Source organism: Gopherus evgoodei, chromosome 7 (assembly GCF_007399415.2).
Source record: "Gopherus evgoodei ecotype Sinaloan lineage chromosome 7, rGopEvg1_v1.p, whole genome shotgun sequence".
NCBI classification, from domain to species: Eukaryota; Metazoa; Chordata; order Testudines; family Testudinidae; genus Gopherus; species Gopherus evgoodei.
Window position 1 is genome coordinate 91684021 of NC_044328.1, and position 19147 is coordinate 91703167.

The window sequence follows — 19147 nt, forward strand, 5'->3', positions numbered from 1 at the left end:
TCCCTCCTCCTCAATCCCCTCCCCTGTCCCTCTTCAGAGACCCCTCTCATGAGTTCTTATGAAAACAGGAAATAAACACCCTTCTTTATATTGGAGTAATAGAGCTGGTTCCTGGTCAGCACAAAGGAAAGGACTTCTACTAAAGGTACTTCCTTGTGCCAAAGAAAAACTGAGGGTGGAGACCATGTTAGATCTAAGACTCTTATACAAATTTTTGAGTCTCAAAAGTTCAGAATGGCGACCCTGACAGCTGCTATTCTGTCTCTAAATTCAGAGTATTAGTTTTCAGCCCTCGACCTTCAAGACACATACTTCCACATAACGATACACCCATTCCACAGGAGGTTCTTGTGTTTTGTCATAGGCTGGGTTCAGTACTGGGTACAGTCATCTGGACTTTCCTGGGCTCCAATTGTTTTTTCAAAAGTTCTGTTGGTAGTGGCTGCCTATTTGCATCATCAGGCAGACATGGTATTCCTGTACCTTGTTGACAGACTGTTCAGGGGTTGATTGTACCAAGAGGTGTTGATTGCCATGTGGACAGCACATTCTCTGTTCTTGGACTTGGGTCTTCAGTTGAATTGGGTGAAATCGACACTGACTCCCATACAGAACATACAATTTATAGGAGCATCCCTGGATTCCTTGGCATCCAAGGTCTTCCTTCCCATGGACAGGTTCATGACACTATCAGACCTTGTCATAAGTATGCAAGGGAGCCCTCAGACTTCAACAGAAACAGTCTTTGACTTCTAGGTCACATGGCAGTTGCACTTTTGTGACAGAAAATGTGAGATTATGACTCCATTGTTTCCAGGGATGGCTCAGGTCAGTGTACTCACCAAAAAGAGACAGCCTGCACAAACTGGCATCAGTTCCTCAGCAGGTGAAACACTCCCTAAGCTGGTGGAAGGTTCATCACAATGTAGGTGCACGAGTTCCCTTCCTTTAACAAACGCTAACTGTAATCATGGATGCATCTCTTTTAGAGTGGGTGAGGGCACACCTCAGTGCTCTCAAGGTACAGAGCAGATGGGCACCCCATGAAACCACCGTCCATTTCAACCTGTTGAAGCTTACAGTGATCAGAAATGCATGCTTTCATTTTCTGCCTCTCATCCAAAATACCGTCTATTCTGTTCAAGAGGGAGTGGGGCATTTAGGTCACAATTCCTTGGGGAATACCTTTCTTGGATGAAGAAACTGTTTTATACCTTTTCCCCCAAAGCCTCTGATCCTCAGAATGAACAATATCAGACAGGACAAATCCACAGTTATTCTAATAGTGCCAATGTGGTTGAAGCAGGCATGGTTTCCTTAACTGTTTCACCTAGCTCTTTGTCCAGAGGTAAGTCTTCCGATCACTCCTCAGCTCCTTTCCCAGGACACCAGTTGACTGCTGCATCCCAATCTGAGAATTTTCCACGTCAAGGTTTGTCTCCTTGATGGTTCATAGAATTAGAGGTACAACATATATTACTAAATAGTAGGAAAAATTCTACAGAGGTACAACATATATTACTAAATAGTAGGAAAAATTAGTCACTGGTGCAAACTTCAGGGAGTTGTTTCCAAATCTGCCTCACTTCCAGTTATTCTAGATTACATGCTGCAACTAAAGAAAATGGGACTGTCAGTTCTCTTAAGGTTCATTAAAAGTTTTGCATACCACAGTGGAAGAGTTCTTGCTGTTTGCTCACCCTACAAGTATAAGGTTTGTGGAAATCTTTTTTCACAGGTGAAAGTTCGTTCCCCAGTTCGAGACCTTAATTTAGTTCTTAAAAAAAAACCTCATGAAACCTTCCCTTGAACCAATTGCAACCTTCTCCTCACAGAATTTGTCTATGAAGACAGCTTTCTTAATGGCTATTACGTCAGCCACAGAGTCAGAGAAATTGGGGCCTTAATGGCAGGCCCCTCTAACACAGTATTCTATAAGGACAAGGTTTCCTTACAGCCACACCCCAAGTTCCTTCCTAAGGTGTCTTCTGAGTTTCTTCTGATTCTGATCATTTACCTTCCAGTTTTCTTTCCAAAACCACATAATTCCAATCAGGAGACTGCTTTCCATACTCAAGATGTGAGGAGGGTGTTGTCATAGTATAATTCCCAAATCTGGACCTTAGCATCCAAAAAATGGGTACTAGCATGAATTCCCCTAAGCTTAATTACCAGCTTAGATCTGATAGGCTGCCACCAATTAGGATTCTGAGTACCTGATAAACTCTGGTCTCCCCAAACATTTCCGTGGGGACCCCCAAGACCCAGATTCCTTGAGTCTCACAACAAAGGGGAATGAACCATTTCCCTTCCCCCTCCTTTTCTTCCTCCCAGCTCTTTCCCGCCCTGGGTACACTAGGAGACCACCGTGATTCAACTCCTTGAATCACCCCTTCCCCTTCCCTTCTTCCCCAGAGAGAGATACAGAGATAAACGCAGAGAGCAGGTTTTTCTTCCCTCCTCCCTTTTCTTTCTCCCACCAATTCCCTGGTGAGTGCAGACCCTTCCCTGGAGTCTTACAAAAGATAACCAAAAAAAAAATCAATTAAATTCTAGAAAAAAGAGGAAAACTTTAATAAAGAAGGAAAAACATAAAAATTGTCTCTGTAATCAAGATGGTAAATATACAGGGTTTTTATAGCTATTAGACAATAGAAAGAAGCTTTCTCCAGCAGAAACACAATTTAAGCTACTTCCAGCAAGTACACATCTGCAAATAAGAAAAACAAATTAAAAGACTATAACCACCTTTTTACTTACTAACTATTCTGAATAGATAGGAAACTGTAGCAGGGAGATTGGCAGAAATCTGGTTGCACCTCTAGTCCCGTCCAGGACCCAGAGAGAACAACGCACAAACCCCAAACCCACAAACAAAGGCTTCCCTCCACCGAGATTTGAAAGTATCTTGTCTCCTGATTGGTCCTCTGGTCAGGTGTTGCAGGTCACTGTTTGTTAACCCTTTACAGGTAAAAGAGACATTAACTCTTAGCTATCTGTTTATGACAGGTGTTTAGCCTTCTAACTACGTAGGACTAAATCATTTTGGAAATCTCTTAGACTGTTAGTTGCATTTGCAGATAGATCTAAAGGTTCTGTTGTTCCTACCCAAAGGCTATCAAAATGAATTTCTGGATGTATTATTGCTTGTTACGGTGGTGCGAGCATTCTGGTGTGTTAGCTCACTCTACAAAGACACAGTTTACATCTGTGGCTCTACTTGAGAATGTCCCAGTACCTGAGCTCTGCAGAGTTGTTACGTGGTCATTGGTATGTATGTCTCCAGATGCTATGTTCTAGTCAGCGCTTCTAGATCTGATTTGGCAGTTTGCAATGCAGTTCTGGACTTGATTCCAGAGTTCCCTCCTCTTTATAGGGGATACTTCTCAGGAGTCATCTGAAGTGGAGCATTCAGGATCATTACTTGAATAAGAAAGAGAGGTTACTCACTGTGTGCAGTCACTGTAGTTGTTTGAAATGTGTCTCCCTATGGGTGCTCCATTACCTGCCTCCTTACCCTCTGCTTCAGAGCTTCTAAGACTCAGTGGTGGAGAGGGAGCTGAGGGTGGTTCACTTGTGCAGCTTGATATATCCTCAGTGCAGGGCACAAGGATATCAACAGTGCATGTGTGGGCAGAACGCACATTGCTAATGACAAGCTCCCACCAGAGGTGCATGAGGCATTTGCCCGCACCTGAAGTGGAGCCCCCAGAGGGAGACTCATTTTGATGAATTATATTTATGAGGAGGGTGAGTAACTTCTCTTTCAGTTTGACTAAAAGGATTGGAGTGTAGTCCTCAGTTTTTGGCATCCAATTTGAGACTTTTATGACCTGTTCTTCAATTATGCCCAGTTCCCACACCATTCATGTGTGATGCCTGGCTGCTTGCATAAATCAAAGCTAACAATGTAATAAAAATGAGGCTTAATACAAGAAAATAATATTTGATTGATATGTATCTATTTTGAATAGAAAATAAAAGTAACGAGTAATGTAGTTACCGGTACTTGCCTATATAAATTCAGATATTGTATGTCAGTGCCACCAAGTGGTTAATTGCAATAATATGCCACACAGTTCAGAATTTAGAATGAAATAGTCTCCTTAAAACTGTAAATAGTGATAGGACCATCTGCCTTCAGAGGAAATCCATCAGCATACATCTGAAGGCAGAATTTGTTTGGCCCTGTGTTTGGAGACTGTCTATCATAAGAAGGTGAGTTCAGGATAATCTCAGCATAAGATCTGAATTTCTTTGTAGTATTCTTATTTATTTGTTTAAACACCAGTGGTGTTCAAAACACAGAAGAAGAGGTAGTCCCTGCTCCAAGGACCGTGTGATCTAAGTGAATAGACAAACCCAGAACATGGTCCTGTTGTATAGGTTAGTTATAGATTTTAAATATAGTTTTATGATCAGTGCATGACATGTTTCTATCTTAGTTTGCCTCTTGGAAGAAGGGGTTTGAAAGAAGAGAGGGTGATTGCCTTGTGCACCAGGCCATGGGTGAGAGAGATGTGCAGAACTGAGGAATACCATGGAAGAAAATAGGAGAAGGAAACAAATGGGGCGATAAGAGAGAGGGTTAGGGAGAAAAAAATAATTTCTTCCTGATATGCATTTGGGAACCTGTGTCAGATCATTAAAGTAACAACTTGAACCCAGAGTCCTGTCATTGAATTAATTTGTTTTATTGTAATATCAAAAAAGGAAGTCAATAAAGCTTTTAAGTGTTTCTAATAATGTTGGCAGAGGACACCAGAGTTAATTCCTGCCCACTAGTCACAATGTACCATTGCAGTAAATCTGAGATAAGAGTGCAGTATAATGGAACCTGACAGACCATAAATAACAAGGACCCAAATGGACACAGTACATGCTCAGTATAAGGGCTAGTCCACACTGAAGTTACATCAGCATAGCTACGTTTCTCATAAGCGTGAAAAATCCTCACCCTTAAGAGACTTAGTTAAGCCAACCTACAACTTGGTGTAGACAGCAATCGGTGATGGAAAAATTCTTCTGTCAACCTAGGTGCCACCTCTGGGGGAGATGGATTACCTACAGCAACAGGAGAGCCCCTCTCATTGCTGTAGTAAGTGTCTTCACTGAAGTGCTACAGCAGCAAAGCTGTATCACTGCAGTTGTACCACTATAGGTTTTAAATGTAGACGTAGCCTTCAGCCTCTTCTTTGGACTTTGCTTTTGCAATGGAATTTGACTTCATTGGAGCTATGGCGATTTACACAAGCAGAGGGACTGTCCTGGTGAATCTTACTGCAAGTCTATGCTAAAAAGTTAAATTGATGCAGCTCCGTTGCTCAGGACTGTGAAAATCCACACTTCTGAGCGAGATAGTTAAGCCAGCCCAACCCCCAGTGTAGATGGGGTTAGGTTGACAGAAGAATTGTTCTGTCAGTCTAGCTATCTCCCTCTAAGGGAGGAGGATTAACTACAACAGTGGGAGAACCTCTCCCATCGCTGTAGTGAGTGGCTTCACTGAAGTGGTACAGTGGCACAGCTCCAGCAGCGGTTTAAGCATAAGCATAGCCATACTCTTAACCCAGGATTGTTGACATAGCAGATTGTGACTGCTCTTTTTATTTTAGAGTAGGGATCTTCTTTGGCAGATGTTGTTACTCCCGCTTATTCTTGTACATTCTTTTGTGTGCTGGTTGCTTGCTGTCATAACCTCTAATAGCTCTATTTTAGCTGTGCTTAATTTGCAATAGGTATTTTGAGAAGCATTTAGGTTCTTGTCCTGGGTTGGCTTGCCTCTTGTTTTTTTTTTTCTTGGTAGTTTGTTAGTTTGCAGGAGATGCTGAGAACAAACTGAATTCAGGAGCCTCCGAGGACAAATTCAACTATCATAGGTTATGTCGCCTAATATCTGGCTTGCCCTGATGTCATTTTCTTACAGCTGTATAAAGTTCACTGTTTAAAAAGTATCAGATGTGGCCATTAGGTAATTTAATGTGCAGTTATGGCTTTGAAATTATGATTCAGTTCTTAGTAGACAGGTTAGCCTCTGCCAGTCTCTTGTTAAACTGAAGTGTCTAGACTAAGCAAGTCTGATGAAATTGATACCATAAATGAATTGTTGTGCAGTCTTTTGGGGCCAGCCGCTGTCAGTATGGAATACAATATTTTTATGTTGAACTTATCTTTTTTTTTTTGTCTGAAAGGTTTTTATTTTCTTTTGAACTGTACTCCATCTATACTGGCTTTTAATGTAGCTCCCCAAAATCCACTAACTGGTGTGAATGTGTGACCAGATTTTGACACCCCCAAACCTGCTCACTTCTATTAGATTGTTTCTGTAGTTTGGATAATGATATATTTTGTTCATCTATTACTGTTACTTTTCACCAAAATAATAGAGTAAAGATCCCGTTGATAAAGAATGCTGTTGGGTTCAAAGCTGAATGCACAAAGGTTGTATGAGTACAATCTGTCTAATTTGCCAGTTCAGACCTTTTCTGTGTGTTTTATGTTACTTAAAATGTGGCCTTCCTTCATTTGTAACGTATGTTTGATGTAAAGGTGAATTGAGCAATGAGACACTTTTTTGATAAACTATTGATCATAAGTAATTATATTGTCACACATGGCTAATTTAATATTATTGTTACTGTAGTTACCAAAGCACGTGGCAAAATCAATGCAGTTTACACTGAAATGATGCTGTTACGTATGCTGAGACTATTGGTTGTCTTAGGCTATGTCTTCACTACCTGCTGTCATCGGTGGGTAGCAATTGATTTCTTGGGGATTGATATATCGCGTCTCATCTAGAAGCGATATATCAATCCCCAAATGAGCTCTTGTCGACTCCGGAACTCCACCAACATGAACGGCAGTAGTGGAGTCGACAGGGGGAGCCGCGGACATCGATCCCGCGCCGTGAGGACGGTAGGTAACTCGATCTAAGATACTTCGACTTCAGCTACGCTATTCACGTAGCTGAAGTTGCATGTCTTAGATTGATTTCCCCCCCTTAGTGTAGACCAGCCCTTACTATTCTCTGTTTATATTAATCTGTTACAACTGACCTGAGTGTACTCTATGGCAGTGTTATGGGTTTCCCAGCATAACAGAATTACAAAATGGCCAACATAATAACGGTGAAAGGCAGTAATAATGTCAATATCTCCCAAGCATTTTGGAAGCATCTATAGTAGGAGTGACCATCAGAGATACCAGGGTGATAGTGAGGTAAGTTAATAATAATAATAATAATAATAATAATAATAATAATAATTAATAATAATGTGTAAATATTAATGCAATGCAGAATCTGTTAAATACACCTCCACCCCGATATAACGCTGTCCTCGGGAGCCAAAAAAATCTTACTGTGTTATAGTTGAAACCATGTTATATCGAACTTGTGTTGATCTGCCGGAGCATGTAGCCCCGCCCCCACAGAGCTCTGCTTTACCGCATTATATCCGAATTTGTGTTATATCGGAGTAGAAGTGTAATTAAAATGATCTTGATATTATAATGGAACACATTATAAAGCAAGGACATGTAGTGTTAGAGATAACCCTCCATTCTACTTGGGTTCTGTAATGGTCTCATAAGTGCATGAAATCTAGGCATCAGTTCTAGCAAGGTTACTACATGTTCATGGTTTCTTCCACTACACTAGGAATAGCAATTGAGAGGAATATTATTTTGGACTATGGTAAATTCAAATGAGAATGAGTTTACCAATATGATTTGATGTTTAAAACACAACTGATTTTCAATTCTGTACGAAGCAGAACATCCTGTGAGAGACAAGGTGAGTGAGGTAATATCTTTTATTGAACATGTTGTGACATATTAGACTTAGATTATGTGGCAGGAGCAATAAAATTATGTATCAGAGGGGTAGCTGTGTTAGTCTGGATCTGTAAAAAGCGACAGAGTCCTGTGGCACCTTGTAGACTAACAGAAGTATTGGAGCATAAACTTTCGTAGGTGAATACCCACTTCATCAGACGCATGTGGTGGAAATTTCCAGAGGCAGGTATAAATATGCAGGCAAGAATCAGTCTAGAGATAACGAAGTTAGTTCAATCATAGAGGATGAGGCCCTCTTCTAGTAGTTGAGGTGTGAACACCAAGGGAGGAGAAACTGCTTTTGTAGTTGGCCAGCCATTCACAGTCTTTGTATAATCCTGAGCTGATGGTGTCAAATTTGAAAATGAATTGAAGTTCAGCAGTTTCTCTTTGAAGTCTAGTCCTGAAGTTTTTTTGCTGCAGGATGGCCACCTTTAAATCTGCTATTGTGTGGCCAGGGAGGTTGAAGTGTTCTCTTACAGATTTTTGTATATTGCCATTCCTAATATCTGACTTGTGTCCATTTATCCTTTTATGTAGGGGTTGTCCAGTTTGACCGATGTGCATAGCAGAGGGGCATGGCTGGCACATGATGGCATATATTACATTGGTGGATGTGCAAGTGAATGAACTGGTGATGATGTGGCTGATCTGGTTAGGTCCTGTGATGGTGTCGCTGGTGTAAATATGTGGGCAGAGTTGGCATTGAGGTTTGTTGCACAGTTAGAGTTACTATGGTGCAGTGTGTGGTTGCTGGTGAGAATATGCTTAAGGTTGGCGGGTTGTCTGTGGGTGAGAACTGGTCTGCCTCCCAAGGCCTGTGAAAGCGAGGGATCGTTGTCCAGGATGGGTTGTAGATCACTGATGATGTGTTGGAGAGGTTTTAGCTGAGGACTGTAGGTCATGGCCAGTGGAGTCCTGTTGGTTTCTTTCTTGGGCTTGTCTTGCAGCAGGAGGCTTCTGGGTACACGTTTGGCTCTGTTGATTTGTTTCCTTATTTGTTTCCTCATGCAGGTCTCGTAGTTTTGAGAATGCTTGGTGAAGGTTTAGTAGGTGTTGGTCTCTCTCTGAGGGGTTGGAGCAAATGCGGTTATACCTCAGTGCTTGGCTGTAGACGATGGATTGTGTGGTGCGTCCGGGATGGAAACTGGAGGCATGAAAGTAGGCATAGCGGTCAGTGGGTTTTCGATATAGGGTGGTGTTAACGTGACCGTCACTTATTTGTACTGTGGTTTCTAGGAAGTGGTCTCCTCTTTTCCTCCCTCTTTGGGACAGGAGCAGTTTTGTCTTAAATTTGGGAATAGAAGGGCTTGAATTCCCTGTTCCCCATGCTGGTGACCTTTAGAGCAACCAGCTGCCCCTCTGCATCCTGCCGCTGCATCCATCAATGACAAATAGACAAGTTTCTGCTAAAATGCTCAGTAGTGAAATGGTTAATGACATTTAAAATACCATCATATTTCAGAGATAATATCCATTGAGATGAATAGGATAGTTCACATCACAGAGAGCTATTGTTTCAGCCTGTCGCAGATGGGTTAATATTTCCATTTATGTCATTAGTGTACATTCAGATCTCATGCTGAAGGTTATCTTTGAAAAACATAATGGGTGAAATCCTGGCTTCACTGAATGTTGTCAGTATCTACAATGAGTCTCAGATTTCATCCAATGTCTACAGATGAGGCATTTTTCAAAGATGAAAATGTAGACTTTGAAGCATAGTTATGTGGCAATTAAAAATATAATGGAATTATGTAATCATTTATTCAGCCTTGCAGGCAGTGTGTGTGTGTGTGTGTGTGTGTGTGTGTGTGTGTGTGTGTGTGTGTGGAGGGGGAAGAATATGTTGCACAATGATCAGTTATAATAAAAATGTTATAAGAACTCTAAAACATCGAATTAGTCATTATTTTTATTATTGTATTGTATTTTAGTTGTATAGCAAGGGCACCCAGTCACAGACCAGGACCCCATTGTATTAGGCACTGTGTACACATACAATAAAAAGATGGTTTCTGCTTCAGAGAGTTTACGATCTAAATGCTCAATCCACTTTAGTTTAAAAACATATTCCTGGTTTGAGCCCCTACTGGAAACTTCATCTGGGAAAGCAAACTAAGAAGATAATAGAAAAAAATTTAGTTCTATACAAAGAATTCCAATGTTCAAGCAGCTGATTACTTTAACAATTCATCAAGTACAACATGACGTTAACAATGAATTGCATTTACCAAAAAAGCGAGAATTAAAAATGGGGAGAGAGGAAAAACACTTTTGTGTTAATTATTTGTATTGTAATAGTCCTAAGGTTCCTCAACCAGCATCCAGGTTAATCTGTTGGGTTTTGTGCAAACATATTGGAAGACCCAGTCCTTGTCCCAAAGTCTATACGGAGTGTACATTTTATCAGATCCAATTATCTGGAAATCTTGTGTGTGTATTAGTTTTGTTTATACTTTTCTAATATGTCAAATAGGTCAGCAGTGGCTGTTCGGTACGGGAATGCACAATGTTTACATTTTCAGATTGTAATTTTTATAAAGGGAGAGAATGTAGGGAAATGCACAGAAAAAAGTTATGACATGGCTTTTTATTTTTTTTCTTGACATTAACTAAAAAGTTCATACTGCAGGTGGTGCTGTGCCTCTGTTCATATTTAAATAATATTGCATTTATATTGTCCTAACATTCATGTGTCTGTAGAAAAATCAACCAATTCACATATTGTACCAATACAGATTTAGTAGAACGGACTATTGAGGCCATTAAATTGGCACCACTCTGATTTTGCGGAGGTATAGGATGATGTTCATCCCCTTGCTGAATGTGTCTAACTCAGCTAGAATTTTGGAAATACATTTACTATAATTATGTGATATGAATGTACATTTTATTTCTTTCCAGATTCGTGGCTTTTTATCAAGATTTGATAATGTCCTTCCTGTCAGCCTTGCATTTGACAAGTGCACAGCTTGCTCTCCCAAAGTAAGTCTGAGTTGCTTGTATTTTATTTCTGAATGTACAATGTTTTACAATCAAGTTTTGTTGCATCTGAGGTTGGTTCACTCAAAGACACTTCTTTTTCTTGTTTCTTTAGGATCTGGGATCTAACCCAATACTTATTCCTATATTCTGGCTACAGATTAAATCATTTTGGTCTGCCTCCCCTCTCCCTACACTATTTTCTGGTTTTCCTTGGGTTACATAGAGATGTCAAGTGTGTCACCTGCTGTCTCTCTACATAAGAGTTTCATGCTGACATGAATAAATACATTTTAAAAAAGTACATTATGGACAATGTTAAGAAGCCAGTATAATGGAGCTTTTCCCTTTGATCTTCAGTGAAAAGGCACCAAGAACAACATGCTGCTGTACTGTTAATCCAGAGACATTATGAAATAGTTTAAAGTGTACAGTGGAAGAATCTTTCTTTCTTTCTTTCTTTCTTTCTTTCTTTCTTTCTTTCTTTCTTTCTTTCTTTCTTTCTTTCTTTGAGAAATTATTTCTGAAGTCTGGTTCTGCCTCTTTTTAACACACGTGCACTGGGTGCCTTTTGCAATTAGATGAAGTGTGAATAGCTGATGTTTCTTGATAAAGACTTCTATGTAGGGATGAAGTAAAAATTACCTTTATAACTGTATAGTATTGAAGAGGCTGCTTAGTTTTCATGCTAGTGCTGACATCCTGACTCGACTAATGGATTACAGCAGTTGCTGGGATTCTGAGTTGAACCTTGCCAGAACACTGGTACATACCACTCATGTGTCTGTGTGAGGCCTCTTCGTTGCTGGATTGTTTTCCTGTATTGTATCCTTGAAAAGTTTCGTTGGCAACTTTTCTGGGACTGTGTAGTGTAAGTCCTAGTGATCTTTACTGGGATATCTCAATATGAAGAGTCAGTGGTTTAAGTCAAAATTTGGCACACATGGAAATGCTATTAATTCAGTCAAGTTTTGCGTACCCGGAGACTCGCTGCAGGAATTTCTTTCCATTCTCTACACTAAACTCATCCTTCATATTCCAAATACAGATCTTGAGAGGCTAGGAATTTTTTTTTCTTTCAAGATTTAGAGTTCTGTCTTGCAGAAACTTCTGTTGATACAGTATACCACTCACTCCTTTAGTGTAGCTTATATGTTAGTCAGGCCCTCAAGGACTTTTATGTGCATATTCTCTTCAAAAACTCCAGTGCTAAAATTACAAACTTGTTGTATTGTTGGGAACACATAACTACTCTCTTGAGTGACTAAGCAACACAGTGGTAGTTAAAAAAAACAGTCATTTTTTCTTTATTTCCACTTGTATGTTTTTGCAGAGGTACTCTAGGGTGTCATCCTAGGTGTTTTGTTTTATAAAAGAAAGATAGTCAGTTTATCCTGTTTGTTTTGAAAGTACGGAATCTGATATTTCATACTAAATTTGTCCTCCTAAGTAGCTTTTCCACCTCCTATTCATCTATCCTATGACTAGAGATACTGACCACCTACAGCTGTGATGTGTGTACTCTCACTCACACCCCAACCATTAAATTAAATGCAGGTATCAGTTTTAGTTTGCAAATGATTTCCTCTTGGTGGTCATTTTAAAAGAGCCATGTTTTACATAAACAAACTTGATGATTTAATAAAAACTGACTTGGATTTTAGCAGCTGTACTATTCCCATAGAGATCACTTTTCATGCAGTTTGAGTATTAAATTACTTTTGTGCTGAAAAGGTTGCTTCATTGGTACATGTATTTCCTTACAGTAGAAACACAGCATTTGTTTATTTGTCTAACTCCCTTTATTAGCATAGGAGTATGTCACCCCCTATTATCTGGAAATCTGATACTGATACTTTGAAATGACAAATCCAATTATATTTTCATGTTGGTTTTGTATGTGAATTTTTCTTAATGCATAAACTTAGTATAATTTTATTATGGCTCACATCAGAGATGCCATTAATTTTATGTTCACTCTTCTGTGCTGTAAATGCTTTTGTAAAAGCTGTTTTTTGGCATTATTGAACCTATTCTAATTTTATTAATTTTCCTTCTTTTGTCCCCAGTCCCATTCTTGTATTATCATTTCATACCTCCTTTTAATAAAAAGAAAAAAGAAAAATAAACAACCACAAAGTTAAAATTTAACAGGTACAGCTGGTAGATGCTGAAGAGGCAGCTAAATTGCCTTAACATTTGGAATTAGATTTCATTTCATTTCACTTTGACCTCGAAGACTCCTAGACATTCAAGCATCAAGTTATCCCTTATCTGTCCCAAATAGGCTGCATGCCAAGGAGGCTTTCATTTCTCTGAGTCAGTTGTTCAAGAATATTGGGATGATCACAGCAGGGAACCACTGTATTTTTTATTTTGGCCTGTTTTTCCCTCCTATGATCTCCTCCAACCTTTGTTAGTGCTAAACATGCTAGAATGGCAAGCTGACTCCTGCAAGATTAGTGACCCTGCACTTTCAGTTTGATAGTGGATGCAAAAGAGCAGTGTTACGGGTACACGCCTTATAGCGTCTACAAGTCTCACCACCACTGGCCTGGGGAGGAAAAGTCCCAAGTTCTTCAATACAGAATAAATCAGTTTATGATAACAAGTGTGTTTCATGGGATAAAAGTTTACAGTTTATTAAATGTTGTGGAGATAAAGGTGTCTGTTTATTCTATTTATTCCTCAGTTGAAATCAAGAGGAAAATCAGGCCACCTGCTCCCAGAGAGTGTTCAGATACTATGGTGAAGAGCACTACTACAAGTGCTTAAGTAGGTAGATGGAACCCAGTCCCGCAAACAGTAATGCATGCACGTATCTTTGGGCGTGCTAGTAGTTCCATTGACTTCAGTGGCATTATTGTTGTCCCCAGTGGGGAGCACCTTATTAGCTGATTGCTTAAGATTAATGAAGAAGCATCGATTCTGTAAAGCTATTAAATTTCCTTTTTAATCATAACAATCAATTTTACAGTACTGTTCAGTCTTCATTATTTTTTGTATTTCATTACAAATAAATAGGGCCCTACCAAATTCATGATCCGTTTTGGTAAATTTCACAATCATAGGATTTTTTAAATTGTAAATTTAATTATTTCAGCTATTTAAATCTGAAATTTTATGGTGGTGTAATTGTAGGGGTTCTGACCCAAATAAAAGTTGTGGGGGGGGAGGGTCACAAGGTTATTGTATGGAGGTTACAGTACTGCTCCCCTTACTTTTGCACTGCTGCTTCAGAGCTGGGCAGCTGGAGAGCGGCGGCTGCAGGCCGGGAGCCCAGCTCTGAAGGCAGATCCGCTGCCAGGAGCAGCGCATATGTAAGGATGGCATGGTACGGTATTGCCACCCTTAAACCTGTACTGCTGATGGCGAGGCACTGCCTTCAGACCTGGGTGCCCAGCCAACAGCCGCCCTCTCCGGCCACCCAGCTCCAAAGTCAGCGCAAGACCGTGACCCCCCCCCCCAAAATAACCTTGTGACCCCCTCCCCCCTTGCAAACTCTCTTTTGGGTCAGGACCCCCAGTTTAAGAAACTGGTCTCCTCCATGAAATCTGTATAGTATGGGATAAAAGCACACAAAAGACCAGATTTCATGGGGGCGAGACCAGATTTCATGGTATGTGACAAGTTTTTCATGGCCATGGATTTGGTAGGGCCCTATAAATAAACTGCCTGAAATATATAAACTTACTCTCAGCTACCCTTCTCCCATCAGAATCGCTGCTTATGCTTGTTCCTAGTGTTTCAAATAAATACCATTTCACATTTTTTTTTATTTTCTAAAAATAAGACTTAATTGTATCCTTACTAATGTGGTTGCAAACACAGAAGAATCCTTTCAATTGTAGTTTGTGATAGCAGACCAAATCTGGCAGAAAAGCTTTCTGGTAACACAAACAAGATAGTGCTGTAAAGGTTACTAAAGGAATATGACTAAAGTGAGGAAAATGCAGTTAGGAGGCATTGATGAACCAGAACCCTGATCCTGGACTTTTCTTGTGAAACCCTATTGACTTTCAAGAAGTTGATATGGCGGAGTATCTTCCTTGTGTCTCAAGTTATCTCTCAATCTTTCCTGACGGTTTTTTAGAGAAGTGAAGATGATGATATATTTTATGTTTTTAAATGGTTGAATAAACATTATTTAACAAACATAAACATTCCTGTGAGGTAGGTAAGTAGTATTTATCTGAGGGAAATTAAACATAGACTGAAGCATAGTCTACACTGATATGGCTACACTGACAAACCCTCCTAGTGTAGACACTGCTTATACTGATAAAAGGGTGTTTTTGGCAGTGAGTTTTATACTGGGTTGGTGAGAGAGTGTTTGAAATACATACAGAGAGTCCCATATGACATAAACCAAGAAAATATCAAGACAGGACTTTGAGTGTGACACCTCTGGGGGGTACCCAAAGTTGTGAAGCACCTCGCTAACACTTGCCTTTAGTGTGAGGAAATCTTGGCTGTGCCTGCTGGGGGTCAGTTCTGCCGCTACTCTACCAACCTCTGGCAACAGAAGCGCTGCCTTCCAGGCCTCCATTGTCTTCACTTGTAAAAAGGGTAATTTTGCTTGTTTCCTGTCTAGAATCTCCGTCTAAGCATCTCCTGCCTGAAAGACACTTGTTTATCACCTTTTTGTGACCAGCCCCAATTCACAAACCTCAAGAACATAATTTACAGTCTATAAACAGAAGTTCTTACGTAGTATCAGTACACATATTTTGCAGTGATTGTAATGGGCACTGACACACAGGTTTTCAATAGAGAACTAGTATGTAGATACCCTTATGCAGTCCTGTACCTTCTGCCAGTTGACACCAAGAGGTCCCTGATTCACAGGGTGAGCAATGGTGAAATGTATTCTTTTAGAGTAGGGTACTGGCAAACATGGTTAAAAATCTTAAAACCTACATCAGCACAGAACATAACCCTAATGATGATGTGACTATACCATGGAATGGAGGAAGAGGGGAAGGTATCAATGGGCAGGATCAAGTTTTTATTACTTGTGCAGGGGAGAAATAATGGGCAGGCTAAGCATGAGCATGAATTGGTAGGAATTTGGGAGTTAAGTAACTTTTTAATGCACGATCTGAAAGAGTGGGTCTCAGTCATGGGTACACATACCCCTGGAGGTATGCAGAGGTCTTCCAGGGGTACATCAACTCATCTAGATATTTGCCTAGTTTTACAACAGGCAATATGCAAAGCACTAGCGAAGTCAGTACAAACTAAAATTTAATGCAGACAATGACTTGTTTATACTGCTCTATATATTATACACTGAAATGGAAGTACAATATTTATATTCCAATTGATTTGTTTTATAATTTTATGGTAAAATGAGAAAGTAAGCAATTTTTCAGTAATAGTGTGCTGTGACACTTTTGTATTTTTATGTCTGATTTTGTAAGCAAGTAGTTTTTAAGTGAGGTGAAAATTGGGAGTGCGCAAGACAAATCATACTCCTGAAAGGGGTGCAGTAGTTGGGAAGATTGAGAGCAAATGATCTAAAAGACTGAGATATATAACAAAGTACAATATACAGTAGAATGGGTGTATTTTGTTCCATAATTTCTCAATTAGTCCATAGCAATGAGTGGAAACAATGTGATACTGTATGCAGACAAGAATCCAAGCAATGATACCAGATAAGCCTCCTTGCCCATAAAAGCCCCACGCTAAATAGAAGTGAGCACACACAATGTGGGGTAGGGCACGCCAAGCATATGCCCAGTCTCAATCCCCACTGCTTGCCAGAAACTACAAACCGGGTGATGTTCTGACAGCATTTGTTAGTTGTTCAGAGAACTGGATACCTTTTGGAGGCAGTTGTGGAAGCAATTTTTGTGATGATATCATATCAGTGGTGTCTGTGGATGCTCTCAAATCAAATTCAGGCAGAGTCACAAAGATGCAGATTTACTAACTAGTACTAGATGATTCAGGTTGTTACTATGACCCCAGATAGCTTACCTAAGTCAGCAATGCAAGACAAAAATTTGAGTTTCAAGTTACAGTGGTTTATGCTATAAAGGAAGTATGTTACTTTTTAAATATTGGTCAGATCACCATCAGGAAAGCTATCCAAAATATTTACAAGTAAGTTTTGCTTATAATGTCTTATTTGCTATAAGTCTCATGATAATCATGGATTCTTTCCAAGCTCTGAAAATGAAAGTACTGTAAATATACTCTTTTTTGTAAACAGTTGACTTAGATCCCTTTTTCCATCCAATTTACCTAGTAGTTACACCTTTGAACTACTTATGCCATTCACAAAAATTTATATGTAGTAGTAAAATTCTAGTTGAAGAGTATTTTAAGTCATGTATTTTAACTATTTTAAGTCCGTACACTTTTTGTTTTCCTGAACTCATTTCTGTTATTTTGATGACTCTATTCCACACTCTCCAGAAGTGCTAAATTACCAGATGCAAAGATCAAATTAATTCCTGGTGTAACTCTATGACTTCAAAGGAGTTACATCAGGAGCAAATTTGCTGTTGAGGCGAGAAACTGGTACGCTTCTCAATGATGAGTTAGTACGAGATCATTCCATCCCAGTTGGTGGCATCATTTTCTTATGTAATCATAGAATCATAGAATATCAGGGTTGGAAGGTGTAATAACCTTTTTGGGGCACTCTGGTCCCACTGAAAAACCTTCCCTGGGGACCCCAAGACCCAAATCCCTTGAGTCTCACAACAAAGGGAAATAATCCCTTTTCCCTCCCCCCCCTCCAGGTGCTCCTGGAGAGATACACAGACACAAGCTCTGTGAATCCAAACAGAGTGACTTCCCCTCTCCGTTCCCGGTCCTGGAACAAAAAGGACTTTCCTATTCCCCCAGAGGGAATGCAAAATCAGGCTAGCCAATTCAACACACACCGATCTCCCCTGATTTCTTCCTCCCACCAATTCCCTGGTGAGTACAGACTCAATTTCCCTGAAGTAAAGAAAAACTCCAACAGGTCTTAAAAGAAAGCTTTATATAAAAAAGAAAGAAAAAATACAAATGGTCTCTCTGTATTAAGATGATACAATACAGGGTCAATTGCTTAAAAGAATATTGAATAAACAGCCTTATTTAAAAAGAATACAAATCAAAGCACTCCAGCACTTATATTCATGCAAATACCAAAGAAAAGAAACCATATAACTTACTATCTGATCTCTTTGTCCTTACACTTAGAAACAGAAGATTAGAAAACAGAACTACTTCTCCAAAGCTCAGAGAAAGCAGGCAGCCAGAAAACAAAGACCTCAGACACACAATTCCCTCCACCCAAAGTTGAAAAAATCCGGTTTCCTGATTGGTCTTCTGGTCAGGTGCTCCAGGTGAAAGAGACATTAACCCTTAGCTATCTGTTTATGACAGAAGGGACCTCAGGAGGTCATCTAGTCCAATCCCCTGCTCAAAGCAGGACCAATTCCCAACTAAATCATCCCAGCCAGGGCTTTGTCAAACCTGACCTTAAAAACCTCTAAGGAAGGAGATTCCACCACCTCCCTAGGTAATCCATTCCAATGCTTCACCACCCTACTAGTGAAAAAGTTTTTCCTAATATCCAACCTAAAACTCCCCCACTGCATCTTGAGACCATTACTCCTTGTTCTGTCATCTGCTACCAGTGAGAACAGTCTAGATCCATCCTTTGGAACCCCCTTTCTGGTAGTTGAAAACAGCTATCAAATCCCCTCTTATTCTTCTCTTCTGCAGACTAAACAATACTAGTTCGCTCAGCCTCTCCTCATAAGTCATGTGCTCCAGCCCCCTAATCATTTTTGTTGCCCTCCGCTGGTCTCTTTCCAAATTTTCCACATCCTTCTTGTAGTGTGGGGCCCAAAACTGGACACAATACTCCAAATGAGGCCTCACCAATGTTGAACAGAGGGGAATGATCACCTCTCTCGATCTGCTGGCAATGCCCCATCTTATACAGCCCAAAATGCCATTAGTCGTCTTGGCAACAAGGGCACACTGTTGACTCATATCCAGCTTTTCATCCACTGTAACCCCCTAGGTTCTTTTCTGCAGAACTGCTTCCTAGCCATTCGGTCCCCTAGTCTGTAACAGTGAATGGCATTCTTCCGTCCTAAGTGCAGGTCTCTGCACTTGTCCTTATTGAACCTCATCAGGTTTTATTTGGCCCAATCCTCTAATTTGTCTAGGTCCCTCTGTATCCTATCCCTACCCTCCAGCGTATCTACCACTCCTCCCAGTTTAGTGTCATCTGCAAACTTGCTGAGAGTGCAGTCTGTGCCATCTTCCAGATCATTAATAAAGATATTGAACAAAACCGGCCCCAGGACCGACC

At 40.1% G+C, this 19147-nt stretch overlaps 1 protein-coding gene across 14 annotated transcripts in view; it reads left to right on the plus strand.

Moving 5' to 3' along the window:
* The window catches only part of ATG7 (autophagy related 7), a 252711-nt gene that overhangs the window by 66752 nt on the left and 166812 nt on the right, over positions 1–19147 (plus strand). For 13 of the 14 annotated variants that reach the window (XR_004001157.1, XR_004001158.1, XR_004001159.1 and 10 more), the window contains one exon: positions 10741–10821. Coding sequence is in view for 11 of the 14 variants with exons in the window: in XM_030568359.1 (XP_030424219.1) it covers positions 10741–10821 (81 nt within the window). In the remaining 3 variants the exon portion in view is untranslated. Of the gene's footprint in view, positions 1–10740; positions 10822–10933; positions 11112–19147 lie in introns of those variants that run through there. The other variant, XM_030568367.1, reaches the window with a different exon arrangement.